We start from the raw sequence: 15,669 nt of genomic DNA on the forward strand, positions 1-15,669 counted from the left end.
TTTTCCTATATGTCAGGTATGACTCCAACCACCAGAGATTTTGTCCCCTCATACCCATTGACTCCAGTTTTGCAGGGGCTTCTTGATGCCACACTTAGTCAAATGCAGCCTTGATATCATGGGCTGTCACTCTCACCTCACCTCTGGAATTCAGCTCTTTTGCCCATGTTTGAACCAAGGGCGTAATGAGGTCAGGAGCTGAGTGGCCCTGGTAGAACCCAAACTAGGCATCACTCAGCAGGTTATTTCTGAATAGATGCTGCTTGATAGCACGGTTGATGACATCTTCAGCACTTTACTGATGATCGAAAGGAGACTGATGGGGCAGTAATTGGCTAGGTTGGATTTGTCCTGCTTTTTGTGTACAGGATATACTTGGGCAATTTTTCACATTGCCTGGTAAGTATCCATTTTGTAATTGTACTGGAACAGCTTGGCTAGGGGATCAGAATGCTCTGTCACTAATGTCCTTCAGGGAAGGAAAACTGCCATCCTCAACTGGTCTGGCTTACCTCTAACTCCAGACCCACAGCAATGTAGTTGACTCTCAACTGCCCTCTGAAATGGCCTAGCAAGTCACACAGTTGTACCAATTATTACAAAGTCTCAAAGAAATGAAACTGGACAGATGACCTTGCATCAACCTAGGCACTATAAAAGACAAAGGCAGAAACAGCCCTGTCAACCCCGCAAAGTCTTCCTCAGTAACATCCGGCGGGTTAATGCCATAATTGGGAGAGCTGTCTCACAGACTAGTTAAGCAACACCCTGACATAGTCATACTCACAGAATCATATCTTACATACACTGTCCCAGAGACCACCATCATCATCCCTGGATTTGTCCTGCCTCAATGGCAGACCCAGCAGAAGTAGCTGCACAGTGATATACAGTAAGGAATGTGCTGCTCTAAGAGTCTTCAACATTGACTCCGGACCCCATGAGGTCTCATGGTTTCAGGTTAAACATTGGCAAGGAAACCTCCTGCTGATTACCATACACTGTCCTCCCACAGCTGACGAGTCAGTAATCCTCCATGTTGAACAGCACTCAGAGGAAGCACTGAGGATGGCAAAGGCGCAAAATGTACTCTGGTCAGGTGATTTCAATGTCCACCGCCAAGAGTGGCTCAGCAGCAGTACCACTGATCGAGCTGGTTGCGTCCTAAAGGACATAGACACCAGACTGGGTCTGCGGCAGGTGGTGAGGAAACCAACAAGAGGGAAAAACATACTTGACCTCATCCTTACTAATCTGCCAGCTGCATCTGTTCATGACAGTATCGGTAAGAGAGACCGTTGCATAGTCCTTGTGGAGATGAAGCCCTGCCTTCACATTGGGAATAACCTCGATTGTGCTGTGTGGCATTATCACTGTGCTAAATGGGACAGACTTTGCACAAATCTAGTAACTGAAGATTGGGTATCCATGAGACACTGTGGACCGTCAACAGCAGCAGAATTGTACTTCAGCACAATCTGTAACCTCATGGCCCAGCATATCCTGTACTGAACCATTACCATCAAGCCAGGGGGTCAACCCTGGTTCAATGGAGAGTACAGCAGGTAGGCAGGAGATCAGTTAGGTAACCCCTCAACCTTCTGTATGCAAAAGAAAAGATGACCACAATGTTAATAGTTTCCTGATATATTTCTCTTCCTTGTGAATCTTCTGTATCTACTCAAAACACTTTCATAGTTTTAAAGATGGCTACTGGGAACTTTGTTGCTTTGTCTCACTTAGATTTGTACTGTATGAGGAATAAGTAATCTCCCTATTCTTCCTACCAAAATATGCCCAGCATGCTTATCTGTGTTGAATATGATTTGCCTTTCTGCAAATGCATTAATGTTCCCATGCAATTTATTGCTTTCCCTTTCGGTACTGAGTATGCTCCCACACACCCCATAAGGCAATATCTGAAGATCAGCCACCCCTATCCTGTTACGTCCCTCCTTTTGTAAAGGTACGGGTTCTTGCTGCAGTATGTTGCTTTGGTGTCATCTAACTGGTCATTTCTCAGATGTAGGTCTGAAAAGGGCATAGGGATTGGGGTTTCCACAAATTTCCCTGACATTGCAATTGAAAGTGTTCCATTATCATCCGTTAAACAATACACACTGCCTGCAAAAAAATTCTCCCGAGCAATCAGCAAGGTCAGGGACTGAAATATTTTACACTAACTCAGGAATGTTGAAATCAATTGTGTCACTTTATCATTAGCTAAAATGGGATTATGTTTCACAACACAAGCCAAGAATCTAGTCTGCAACACCCTGGTCTCTGTAACTCAATCCTGTACTTTTATCCCAGTAACACACCAGATCATCTGACGAACCTTTAGATGACAGGAACATGAGAACAGGAGGAAGTCATTCAGTCTCTTAAAACCTGTCCAGCATTCAATCCTAGATCCTAGCTGCACCTGACTTCAATATTCTTGAATCCTTTGCTTGTTAAAGACCTATCGATTTCAATTTTGAAATTTAAATTTTCTGGCTCTCAGCAATATTTTGTGGGCGAAATTCCACATTTTCACTGCCACTTTTACAAAGAATTGTTTCTCAACAGCGAAGGTCCACCTTTCATTTTAAGTTGATATCTCCTTACATTGGACTTCTTTAGTGGTGGAAATAGTTTTCGATTTTACTCTCTCTTTTAAGCACCTTGTCAGTCAGCTCACCCATGTTCAATACTGAACTAATGTCTAAGGTTGGTTCTGTAAGCTGACCTCATTTTAGTCTCGGTATCATTCTGGTGAATCAGTGCTATTGCCTCACCTAGGCCAATTGTGTGGTAGTCTAATGTGGCAGTGTGAACTCCAGTTGGTGATATATATAACTGGTGATCTGAATTCCACTCATTTGTGTTTCAGTTCTCTTTAAATATCAAATCCTGAGCACACGATCACAGTTGTCATAATCTAAGTAAAGGCTGAGCACGCTGGCAGGGAGAGTCAGGTTAAATACTGAGTTATGTAGTGATTCAGAGAGCAAAAGCTGTGATTCCCTGTTTGAAGCTGTGCAAAAATTGGCAGCTTGGGACAGATGATGTCAACAGTTTCCTGACAGCATGCCAGGGTCGCCTTGGTAACTAGACTGGCACAAGATGAGGACTGACCTCCTAGAAATGCTTTCCACTTTCCGTGTTATGGGAGCAGAGGCTCTGAATTGCAACATGAGGCACTTAATGTACAGGAGTCTCAGGTAATACAGTCTGTAATTTATAACATCCTCCAACTAGACACTGATATTAAATGCCGCGGTGTCCCACAGGGTGCTGGTAGTTTAAATCCACCTGTCTTAGAAATTAATAATGACAGATAAATATTGGATTTAAATCTGTACAAGCCCATGTTTTATATTTGATACTAACCTGGAAATTAGTACTATAAGCAAGTGAACCTGGAGTGCTTTTGTCTGACAGTCCTCCAGTGCATTCATATTAATGCAGATGTTAATCTGTTAATGTTTAAACAGCAAAGTGCCTTTACTAGACTTGTAAGGAGAACAAGGAGAGACATACTGCCAAGCATTGCAAGAGTAATGTCTCAGCAATAATATTTCTCTTTATTCCATCAACGTCCACCTCTCTTCTGAACATATTGACAGAAGAAGGCCACAGCCCCTCTCGTTCCTCTTCTACCATCATGGTAGTCTGATCGTACAATGATAATGAAGTTATTGCACGGAATCATGTGCCCACCCCTTCAGTGCTGGCAGGGAGGTAGGTGGTATTTAGCCAGATGACTGGGTTTTGGGCAGAGGACCCCTGCACCTTCCCATCTCTGTCCCAGCTATGTCCATAGTTGAAAAGCTCATGGATGTCTGTACCAATCAAAGCTCTTAGAATTACCAATTAATGCCCACTGGCACGCCATAAATGTTCATCCAGTGTGCAGGCAGGGGTCTCGCTGTGTGGTGGACATGCTGAACTGACCCTGTCAAGTTTGCTTGTAGGCTGTCAAGGTGAGGCGTGTTCCTTTTTCAAAGGCACACCTTGTCTTTTTGAGACATATAACATTAGAAATGGGTAGCTTGTTAAGTATCACCCCCTACTCTTGTGGCTGAACCCCCTCAATCCTTCCTCTGTAGACCATCCTCTCCTTCCTGACCATGCTTAGCAGTTACCTCAGAGTGAGTGTCAACTCAGCAACAGACACCATTTTCCCTGTAATACCACCCTTCAGTAGAGCCTCCGGTCTCTGATTGGTCAATGTTCTGGTAGACCTCTATCTAATATGCACAGTCATGTTAAAACAAAAATAAAGGTTATAGTTTCTACAATTTAGTGTATTAGTTGCTGAATAAGTAACATTTGATCAACGTTGATGTCAGTTCATATTTTTATAGTGAATGTCCCAAAAATTGAAATCTTGCCTTAAAGTCTTGCAATTTCTTTACGTTGAATACTGGAAATCCAAATTTCTTTGTAACATTTTGGTCTTTGTGGGGACCTTAACAATAATGAGATCAGCTAACTTTGTACAGACTTGGACATGCTTTCAGAAACTTTGTATTTTGTTTCATTCAGATCCACACTTGGCAATGTTTTTATCAACATGGGTTACCTAGGTCATTGTTAGATTATCCAAAACTAATTTTCCAAAAATGTGTCACCTGTGGCACTCTTGTCTGTGAGCAGAGATTTGTAGGTTTCAGTTGTGTGTTAAGGACTTCAGCACAATTTCTTGGTTAACATTTCAATGCAATATTGGCAAACTGCTACAGTGTTAGATGTGCCAAGTTCCAAGATCCCATCTCACCGTTTATGTGGTTGTAAAGATCCAGTGGTGCTATTTTGAAGTGTAAGGTTTGGTCAGTATATCATTAAGAAAAAACATCTAATTACTTACTTCATTGTGTAACCATATGTAAATTAGCTGCACTGCCTCCCCATGTAACATAAGTGAGTGACTTCGGAAGTATTTCCTTGGCTGAAAAATGAAGTAAGATTTCCTAAAAGTGTCCAAGATTATATAATAACAAACAATTCCTTTCTTTGCTTTTAAGCATTTCTTCTCACACTGTTGGCGTGTTGCACTTTTTCAAATTCATATAAGAGAATGAAAAGGCAATTTATGGTTAAATTATGAAAGAGATTACTGTGATAGAGGACTCTCCAGTCAGATGCACAGACAGGCATTTTTGGAGTTGACAGTGACATCAGAATAGTGTGTTGCCTCCCTGCAGCCAGAATCAAGGATATCTTGGAGAAGGTGCAGACTATTCTCAAAGGGGAGAGGGGCCAACAGGAGGTCATTGTACATGTTGGAACTAACAACATAGGAAGAGAAAAGGAAGAGATTCTGAGCAGAGAATATAGGAAGTTAGACAGGAATTTTAAAAAGTGGTCCTCAAGAGTTGTAATACCTGGATCACTCCCAATGCCACGAGCTAGTGAGGGTAGGAATAAGAGAATAGAACAGATGAATGAGTGGCTGAGTAGTTGGTTCAGGGGAGAAGGATTCATATATTTGGATCATTGGTATCTTTTCTGAGGTAGAAGTGGCCCGTACAAGCAGGATGGTTTGAACCTGAATTGGAAGGGGACTAATTAACTGGCGGGGAGGTTAGCCAGAGCTGCTTGGAAGGATTTAAACGAGTAAAGGGTGTGTGTGTGTGTGTGTGTGTGTGTGTGTGTGTGTGTGTGTGTTGGCAGCTTAATGTTCTAGGGTATAGCTGCTGTAGGAAAGATAGAAAGTGGGGTTAGAGAGGAGGGGGAGTGGCATTTTTGATTAGGGATAACATTACAGCTGTACTTAGGGAGAATATTCCTGGAAATATGTACAGGGAATTTTTTTGGGTGGCACTGTGAAGTAAGAAAGGGATGATCATCTTACCGGGATTGTACTATAGAACCCCCAATAGTCAGTTGAGAAACAAATTTGTAAGGAGATCTCAGTTATCTGTAGAATGGTAGTGACAGGAGATTTTAACTTTCCAAATATACACTGGAACTGTCATAGTGTTAAGGGCTGGGATGGAGACAAATTTTTTAAATGTGTACAAGAAAATGTTCTGATTCAGTATGTGGATATACCCACTAAGGAAGGTGTAAAGTTTAACCTACCCCTGGGAAATAAGCTAGGGCAGGAGACCGAGATGTATGTGGAGGAGCACTTCGGAACTGGGTCCATTGCTTTTTGTCATTTATATAAATGATTTGGTGTGAACACAGTAAGTATGGTTTGTAAGTTTGCAGATGACACCAAAATTGGAGGTGTAATGGACAGTGAAGAAGGTTATTTTAGAGTACAACAGGATATTAATCAGATAGACCAACGGGCTGAGGAGGTGGAGTTTAATTTGGATGAATGTGAGTTACTGCATTTTTGAAAGGCAAATCAGGACAGGACTTATACAATTAATGGTGAAGTGCTGGGGAGTGTTGCTGATCAAAAACACCTTGAAGTGAAGCTTCATTGTTCCTTTAAAGTGTAGTCACAGGTACATAGGATAGTGAAGAAGTTGTTTGGTAAGTTTGCCTTTAGTGGTCAGTGCATTGAGTATAGGAGTTGGCAGGTCATATTGCTGCTATACCGGACATTGGGTAGGCCACTTTTCAAATGCTGCATGCAGTTCTGGTCGCCCTGATATTGGAAGAATGTTATGAAACTTGAAAGAGTTCAGAAAAGATTTACAAGGATATTGACAGGGTTGAAGAGTTTGAGCTATAGGGTAAGGCTGAATAAGCTGGGTCTAACTTCCCTGGAGTGTTGGAGACCGAGGAGTGACCTTGTAGAGGTTTATAAAATCATGAGAGGCATGTATAGGGTAAATAGACGAGGCCTTTTCCCCAGGATTGGAGAGACCAAAACTAGGGGGCATCAGTTTAAGGTGAGAGGGGAAAGATTTAAAAGGGACCTAAGGGACACATTTTTTCATGCAGAGGATGGTGTGTGTATGGAATAAACTGTCAGAGGAAGTGGTTGAGACTGGTACACTTACAACATTTAAAAAACATCTAGATGGATATATGAGTAGGAAGGGTTTAGAAGGATATGAGTCAAATGCTGACAAATGGGACTAGATTTATTTAGAATACCTGGTCGGAATGGACTAGTTGGATCAGAGTGCCTGTTTCTGTGCTGTACATCTGTATGACTCTATGACTCTACAACTCCCCTAAAGGCTCACAAACTACATTGCTGTAGAATATACAGACCAGTATCAGCACTTGTTCAAACTCTTGTCTATGCTGCTACAGCTGAAGTAGCAATAATGATATGTAAATGAAGCAGTCTAGATATTAAATTAGCATGAGATTAAACTCATCTATGATGCTTGCTGAAATGGTGCTCAGTGCTAAGATTTATAGATGGAAAGGGTAAGGTAGCGAAGGGTGTGTTTGGAAATGCACTTCAGGGAACTGATACTACTTTCAGAAGAGGAAGGAAGCGGCACAAGTTGTCTGGAAAAAAGAATATTCAATGTTGACATACTCTGGTAAATGAATAGAGCAACTAAATTAATACCGATTTATGAATGTGGGCAATAGGTTATGAATGGCAGGAACATTCAGAGTCAGCCTCAAGTTTCCTCAATTAGTTGTAAGCATGATTTTATCTTCACTTCCAGGTGATTTTTAAATTAACATGAGGATTGTTTTTGTCATGAAGTGTGCTTGTAAAAGTGATTTTGCACACAAAACAAGAGGATATTCTCAACGCTGTAATTATTAGAGGAAGTGGTGGCATAGTGAATATGTCATTGGTCTAGTAATGTATGAACCCCAGTGATATTGGACATTAGTTCAAATCCAACTGTGGCAGATGATGCAATTTTAATTCAATATAACTCTTAAATTAGAAGCTATGCTAGAGATTATCTTTTGATTCACTTTTCAGAAAGCTAGCTTACATGTAACTCCAGACCTGCCATGAAGACTCAGATGCCATCTGGGTAATAAAATATGGTGCACTAGATTAGAAGTTTCCCACTATAACAAAGATTTGCATCCTAATTTACTGTCTATGAAATGTCTGTCAAATTAATTTTGGTCAGATTTAGTAAATGAAGTACAATCAAACTAGATGATGAGGGACATTGGCTGTATAGATAGATTTGGAGAAAATGGAGAGATGTTTTCTTTAAAGCAGAGAAGATTGTAGGCAGATGTAAAACATGTTTTCAAATCTGAAGGAAGTGATTACATTAATGAGAAAAAAAAGGCATTACTTAAGTAATAGAAATTATTGCGTATAATACGTAGCATCTGAATAAATTCCTAGAAAACAGTTTTTAAAAATTGGAGAAAAGTGCAAGACTTTTAGGGACATTGCAGGATAGCCAAACACCTGTGACAGAAGCATTAGAAGATCATATGAACCATTAAAAAAAATCAAGTAAGAAACAGTATAAGCAAAGTAATAAGTATTGTTTTCATGGACATATAACGAACAATGGAAATCTCTCTTTTGACAACAAGCAATAAAAAAAATAGACAGCAGCTGTCTTCAGCGAGAAAGCATTCAGTCCTATTTTGAAAAGTTGAGATAAGGCCATTCTAAATAAATTATATCCTGAGTATATTTTCTTTAAATGTGTTTGATTGAATATCTCCAAAGATTATTTTTTAAGGTGGATTTGTGCACTGTGTAAAGATTTGCTGGTTTGAGAGTTCTAGAGGGAAAACATTCTATTAAATGACCCAGGCTATAATGTTCAAAGCTGACTAAGTTCCTTATCTGATCTGGAATTTATCTTAGCTGAGGTTTTAAGTTGACAACAAGTTTGACTAAGGAGGAATACTATGTTGACTTAAGTTAAAGATAATAAATCTATCAAGAAGGCTTTAAAATGCCATCAAAAGCCAACAAAATCAAGAGGAGCCATTATAGAGTGGATAGAGAAGAATTGGTTCCATTAATGGAAGGGTCAAGGTCTAGAAAACACCAATTTAAGGAAATTGGTTAAGTAATCTAAGATGATACGAGGAAAAACATTTTTGACTCATTGACCGGCTGCAATGTTAAAGCACTGGTGAAAGGTTGGTGAAGGCAATCTCAGTAGTGGCTTTTAAGAGGAAATCGGTAAGTACTTTAAAGAATAAATTGTTGGGCTTTTGGAAAAAAAACACAGATTTGAGATTAGCTGGACTGTTGTTGCAGTGAGTTGGCACAGACTTGATATGGTCACTCCTACACTGTGACCATTCTGTAATTCGATAATTTCCTGAAGCTGGAGCTGTGACATTTTGCTCAGGCAGTGGAAAAGAAATGTTACTTTTCCGTGTCCTGTGCTACACCAGTAGTTCCTAAAGCTGGCATTCACTGACTGGAATGAGAAATCTTCTGTTCCATTTCTGTAATATTACGCTTTTATGACTGTCAGAAATGAGAAATCAACGGGGAATGGAACAGTTGAACTCAAAGTGCAACATTGCCTTTTTCTTATGTCATCTTTAATTCTTCTGGTTTCTGCGGAAGGGAGACAATGGCATAATGGTAGTGTTGCATAAACAAGGTTAAGGAAAGGCTTGGGAGGTAGGGAGAAAGATTTAAAAGGGTTCTGAGAGGTAGCTTTTTCACACAAGAGGGTGGTGCGAACATGGAATGAGCTGCCAGGGGAAGTGGTAGAGGTGGGTACAATTACAATGTTTAAAAGACATGGCTAGGAAAGGTTAGAGGGATATGGGCCAAACACAGGCAAATGGGGCTAGATGAGTTTAGGAAACCTGGCTGTCATGTGCACATTTCCTCCACACTCCCTCTTTTCTATTTCTTTCAAATAATCTTTATTTGCTTTAAGCAACCAATTTGTTTTATTTTTAAAAATCAAATTAGAGTGAGACACTGCATGTTCTGTATGCCTTTCTTTCTCTCTCTGTGGCTTGCTTCTCTGCTTCATTGATGTTAGAAAACAGAATATTTGTCTCAGATGTCTACAGAATTAGCATTGACTTTTTTCAGCAAAACACATGCCACATGTAAAGGATGCACGATCTTAATTCAGTTCATAGCTTGAAGCAAAAGCATCAAGCTCAAATTCAAGCTTTTTGGAAGAGGTTGAAGCCATCAAATAGAAAAACTTCAGCCAAGGCGTCAGAAGATACAGAAGTTAAATAAGTGAATGTACTTAATCACTATTGTGAAATGTGTAATTTTAGATAGTGTTTTTTAAATATACACAGCACTACATGTTGCACAGAGCGAGAAAATTCAGCTCAACTTGTCTCTGCTGATGTTTATAGCTCATATGAGTCACCACCATCTGTCTCACCTCAACTTTTCAGCATAACTTTGTTTTTCCTCATCTAGGGAATCTAGTTTCATTTAAAGAGTATCAAAGATATTCACCTCAACCACTCATAGAGGCAGTGAATTCCACACTATAATCACGCTTTCAATAAATCATAAAATACCTACAGTGTGGAAGGATGTCATTTGGCCCATCAAGTCCACCCCAACCCTTTGAAGGTCATTCCAACCAGACCCACCTCCCTACCCTATCCCTGTAACTGTGCATTTCCTTTGGCTAATTCACCTAGCCTGCGCATCCCTTGACACTGCAGACAAATTAGCACGGCCAATTCACCTAACCTGCTCATCTTTGGACTATGCAAGGAAACCAGAGCACCCAGAGGAAACCCACGCAGAACATGACAATGTGCAAACTCCACACAGTCAGTCACCTGAGGCTGGAATTGAACCCAGGTCCCTGGTGCTGTGAGACAGCAGTGCTAACCACTAAATCACCATGCTACCCACCCCAAAAAAACTTATTTTTTCCATTCTCTTGGATTTATTAGTAAGAATCTTGAATTGCTGGTCCCTAGTTTTAGGTTCTTCCATAAATAAAAGCATTTTCTCAAAATCTTGTCTGTAAGAATAGTCCGTAATATTAAATTTTATTTTAACAGTTTTGGGGGGTATTAGAAGTTTCAGTTACGTAGAAACTTGTGGTAGTTTTCAAGTAAACTGGGGAAATAATTGAACCAGGGTCACAGGAAAATTTCAAACTGTACTTTGTTTTTATATTGGTTTCAAAGAGATTTGATAACTTCTATCATGTTTTAGCTACTTTGATTTTGTAGTTTATAGCTTAATTTTACATTATGCTTTACAATTTTATATTTTATAGTTATATATTGCTAGTCGTGTAGTTAGTATAAATATTGTGCAAATGTTCGCAATATATCGTTGTTATTATTTAGAAACTTAGATAGTGCAATTCAACAGTCACTGAAACAGGGCAAAAGAACAGGTCTGGGTGGCTTAATGTCAGCAAGACAAACGATCCAGAAATAGAAGACTATGGAAATAGAGTTTAAGGACTCCATATTAAGAAATAAGTGAGCTGTGTTAGCAATTTGTTTAATGGTCTCAGGAAGAGACATTAACTAAAAGAAAGCATGACGTGAATGCAGCAGTGGGCTGAAAAGAAATCACTCATAGTCGTGTCTACTGAACGAGGGATTTTAAAATGGAACAAGGTGACCACACACTGAGAGTTATTCTCTGTGAGGTTGTCATTGAGCGGAAAACATTTGACTATTTCTGATATTTGTAATAAGCTTGTTCTTGTACAGTCTGAAATATTTATATTTTTAATTTTGCTTCTATTAATTGCTGATGCTATTTTGTAGAAAACACATCTGCAGCCTTTTGTGAATATGTTCAGTGATTAACCGCTACATTAAACAAATTGCAAAGCTAAAACTAGTCGCCCATCAAGCTAGCATCCACCTTGGGATCTGACTTGTGAATATTACCATCAGTTGGGATCACGACAATAGCAATTTTGGAAGGAGAGATCTGGAATTAATTAATGCATAAAGACTAAAGGTTGGGGAGTGGACAAAATCAATACTACAGTACAATTGTTCAATGAAAGAAATAACTACTGTGTGACAAGCATACCTCATAAACACACAGATAGGAATGTACATTGGAAAGAAAGTGATAAAAACTCCAAAACATGCCAGAGGGAGGTAAGGTACGCACACGTGTAAAATCTACATCACATATTACTGTTTGATCTCTTGTGGCATTGCATTAGGAATTGAAGAGTAACTATCATCTTTGAATGAAGTGGGGTTAGTGGGCAGGAAGGTCATTGGAACAAGGCTGCAAACTAATTCAGTCACCATTATGAAGTAATACATTATGTTTTTATTTTTTCTATTCTCATTGTGTCCTCAGCCCAAAGTTATAATGCAACTTATCCATGTAACCTGTCATGGTATAATTACATCCTGCTGCTAATAATTGTGCTGCAGCTTTTTCAATAGGGGAAGGTATAATTGCAGCCTTACAACCTTTATATAAAGAGTTTGCATTGTAAATATGAGCATTCATAATAAAAATGTTGACTGAGAGGTCATCCAGAAGCAAAATTGTTCTTACTTAATTCATGGAATAAGCTGGGATTTCTTCTTTTCTTCTTTTCGTATAGTTGACATACGGGAAATTAAAGAAATTCGACCTGGGAAGAATTCAAGAGATTTTGAACGTTATCCAGATGATGCGCGGAAATTGGATGCTAGTCTGTGCTTTGTTATTCTGTACGGGATGGAATTCAGGCTGAAAACATTAAGTCTTTCAGGTAATTTACTGAATTCTTTTTGTCTTGATCTGGAAAAAAGAGATGCTGGTGCTGGAATAAGGAACCTGAATCAATTTATTATCAGGACTAAGCAGTTCCCCATCAGGTACAAACCAGGCTAGGCAATGTACAGACTAATAATCTCTCAACATTGTCCTATCAAGTCTCAGATAAGACATAAGTGTGAGTGAGGACACTGACTAAATCTCTTCTGACATTAACCTTGCAAAACGTTGAACACTTCAGCCAGCACAGACACATGCTACACAGTGCCTCTGCCTCTCCCTGGGATATTATCTCACCAATCATTGCATTGTGTTGGAAGACAGATTGCTGGACATCTGCAAGGGACGATAAACCCCTTTCACCGTTAATATTTCAACAATGTATGAAATGCTGCAACGGTATGAGCCTTATTGGGAGAAAGCTGAACTTACAGCCACAGAGGCCAGAGCACAAAAAAGGGCCCTTGAACGATTGAGTCTGCACTGTTCAATAAGTATCATCTGACAATTCTAATCCCATTTACTAGCATTTGGACCATAGCCTTGTATGCCTTGACATCTGAAATGTACATCTAAATACTTCTTAAATGTTGCGAGGGTTTCTGCTTCCAGCAGCATTTCAGGCAGTGAATTCTAAGTTTCTACCACCCTGTGAATGAAAGCATTTTCCACACATCCCTTCCAAAGCTCCAGCCATTTACCTTAAATCTATACCCCTTCGTCACTGATCGCTCATCAAGGGGAAGACTTTCTTCCTGTCTAACTTGTCTATGCCCCTCATATCTTATGCACCTTAATAATGTCCTCCCACAGTCTCCTCTGCCCTCATGAAAACAGCCCCACTCTATCCAACCTCTCTTCATAAGTAAACCTCTCCTGTCCAGGCAATTTCTGAGTAAATCTCTGCACCCTCTCCAATGCTATAACATCGCTCCTACAATGGTGATTCCCGAATGGCACACAACACACGAGCTCTGGCCTAACCAACGTTATCTACAGTTGCAGCAAACCTTCCCTGCTTTTAAACTCTATGCCTTGGGTAATAAAGGCAAGTATACCTAACCAAAGGCCCATTTTCTCATCTACTTCAACAAAGGAGTCGACAAGGATGTGGAGCTCAGGTTTTTTTTTGACAGCCACATAAATACCTAACATTCAGAGCTTCACTTCATCTTAACACTGCACTAAAACTCATACCCTCAGCTATGCAACCATGAGCATCACATCAACTAAACAGATGGCAGTGCACATACTGAGCATTTTCCTCTATTGTAAGTTTCAGTACCACATTGCTGGAAGCTACAGTTCCTAACCTGTTGAAGCTGGGTCCAGGAGAAAAATCATACATTCTGGTGCTTTGAGATAACAAGGTGTAGAGCTGGATGAACACAGAAGGCCAAGCAGCATCAGGAGAGCAGGAAGGCTGATGTTTTGGGCCTGGGGTCTAGACCCGAAATGTCAGCCTTCCTGCTCCTCTGATGCTGCTTGGCCTTCTGTGTTCATTCAGCTCTACACCTTGTTATCTCAGATTCTCCTGCATCTGCAGTTCCTACTACATTCTGGTGCTTTTCCTGTTTAAGCCCCTGACTAACCTTTCCCCAACCCACCAACCTCTTGTTTTAACTCTTTCTGTTGTAGCTTTCAGGTACTCATGATTGGGAATCATAGCACCAGTGGTGTAAAATTGTTTTATATTAGTTCAGCAAAGTTTCTTGGCTTTTGTACTTTGTTTCTCTTTTAAATAAAAGGGTAATCATATCATGCAATCTGTACTGCTCCTTTGACCGTGGCCCTATGCAAAATACAGGCAATAAACTCAAAGCAGAGCTCAAAATGGTGTTGAAATACTTGTGACTAGTAAGGTTGATGAGGGTCAAGCTGTGGATGTGGTGTATATGGACTTCAGTAAGGCATTTGATAAGGTTCCCCATGGAAGGCTCATTCAGAAGGTCAGGAGGAATGGGATACAGGGGAACTTAGCTGCTTGGATACAGAATTGGCTGGCCAACAGAAGACAGCGAGTGGTAGTAGAAGGAAAATATTCTGCCTGGAAGTCAGTGGTGAGTGGGGTTCCACAGGGCTCTGTCCTTGGGCCTCTACTGTTTGTAATTTTTATTAATGACTTGGACGAGGGAATTGAAGGATGGGTCAGCAAGTTTGCAGACGACACAAAGGTCGGAGGTGTCGTTGACAGTGTAGAGGGCTGTTGTAGGCTGCAGCGGGACATTGACAGGATGCAGAGATGGGCTGAGAGGTGGCAGATGGAGTTCAACCTGGATAAATGCGAGGTGATGCATTTTGGAAGGTCGAATTTGAAAGCTGAGTACAGGATTAAGGATAGGATTCTTGGCAGCGTGGAGGAACAGAGGGATCTTGGTGTGCAGATACATAGATCCCTTAAAATGGCCACCCAAGTGGACAGGGTTGTTAAGAAAGCATATGGTGTTTTGGCTTTCATTAACAGGGGGATTGAGTTTAAGAGTCGTGAGATCTTGTTGCAGCTCTATAAAACTTTGGTTAGACCGCACTTGGACTACTGCGTCCAGTTCTGGGCGCCCTATTATAGGAAAGATGTGGATGCTTTGGAGAGGGTTCAGAGGAGGTTTACCAGGATGCTGCCTGGACTGGAGGGCTTATCTTATGAAGAGAGGTTGACTGAGCTCGGTCTCTTTTCATTGGAGAAAAGGAGGAGGAGAGGGGACCTAATTGAGGTATACAAGATAATGAGAGGCATAGATAGAGTCGATAGCCAGAGACTATTTCCCAGGGCAGAAATGGCTAGCACGAGGGGTCATAGTTTTAAGCTGGTTGGTGGAAAGTATAGAGGGGATGTCAGAGGCAGGTTCTTTACGCAGAGAGTTGTGAGAGCATGGAATGCGTTGCCAGCAGCAGTTGTGGAAGCAAGGTCATTGGGGTCATTTAAGAGACTGCTGGACATGCATATGGTCACAGAAATTTGAGGGTGCATCCATGAGGATCAATGGTCGGCACAACATTGTGGGCTGAAGGGCCTGTTCTGTGCTGTACTGTTCTATGTTCTATGTTCTCTATGTTCTATGAAATATTTTAGATAACACATTGTGAAGCTGAATGAACACAGCAGGCCAAGCAGCATC

General features: G+C 40.5%; 1 protein-coding gene across 3 annotated transcripts in view; it reads left to right on the forward strand.

Annotated features, from left to right (window-relative positions):
- LOC125451776 (1-phosphatidylinositol 4,5-bisphosphate phosphodiesterase gamma-1-like) overlaps positions 1-15,669 on the forward strand; it is a 230,829-nt gene that overhangs the window by 85,783 nt on the left and 129,377 nt on the right. For 2 of the 3 annotated variants that reach the window (XM_048529332.2, XM_048529333.2), the window contains exon 2: positions 12,399-12,548. In XM_048529332.2, the coding sequence (XP_048385289.1) occupies positions 12,399-12,548 (150 nt within the window). Of the gene's footprint in view, positions 1-3,106; positions 3,207-12,398; positions 12,549-15,669 lie in introns of those variants that run through there. The other variant, XM_048529334.2, reaches the window with a different exon arrangement.

Source organism: Stegostoma tigrinum, chromosome 5, assembly GCF_030684315.1.
Source record: "Stegostoma tigrinum isolate sSteTig4 chromosome 5, sSteTig4.hap1, whole genome shotgun sequence".
Lineage (NCBI taxonomy): Eukaryota > Metazoa > Chordata > Chondrichthyes > Orectolobiformes > Stegostomatidae > Stegostoma > Stegostoma tigrinum.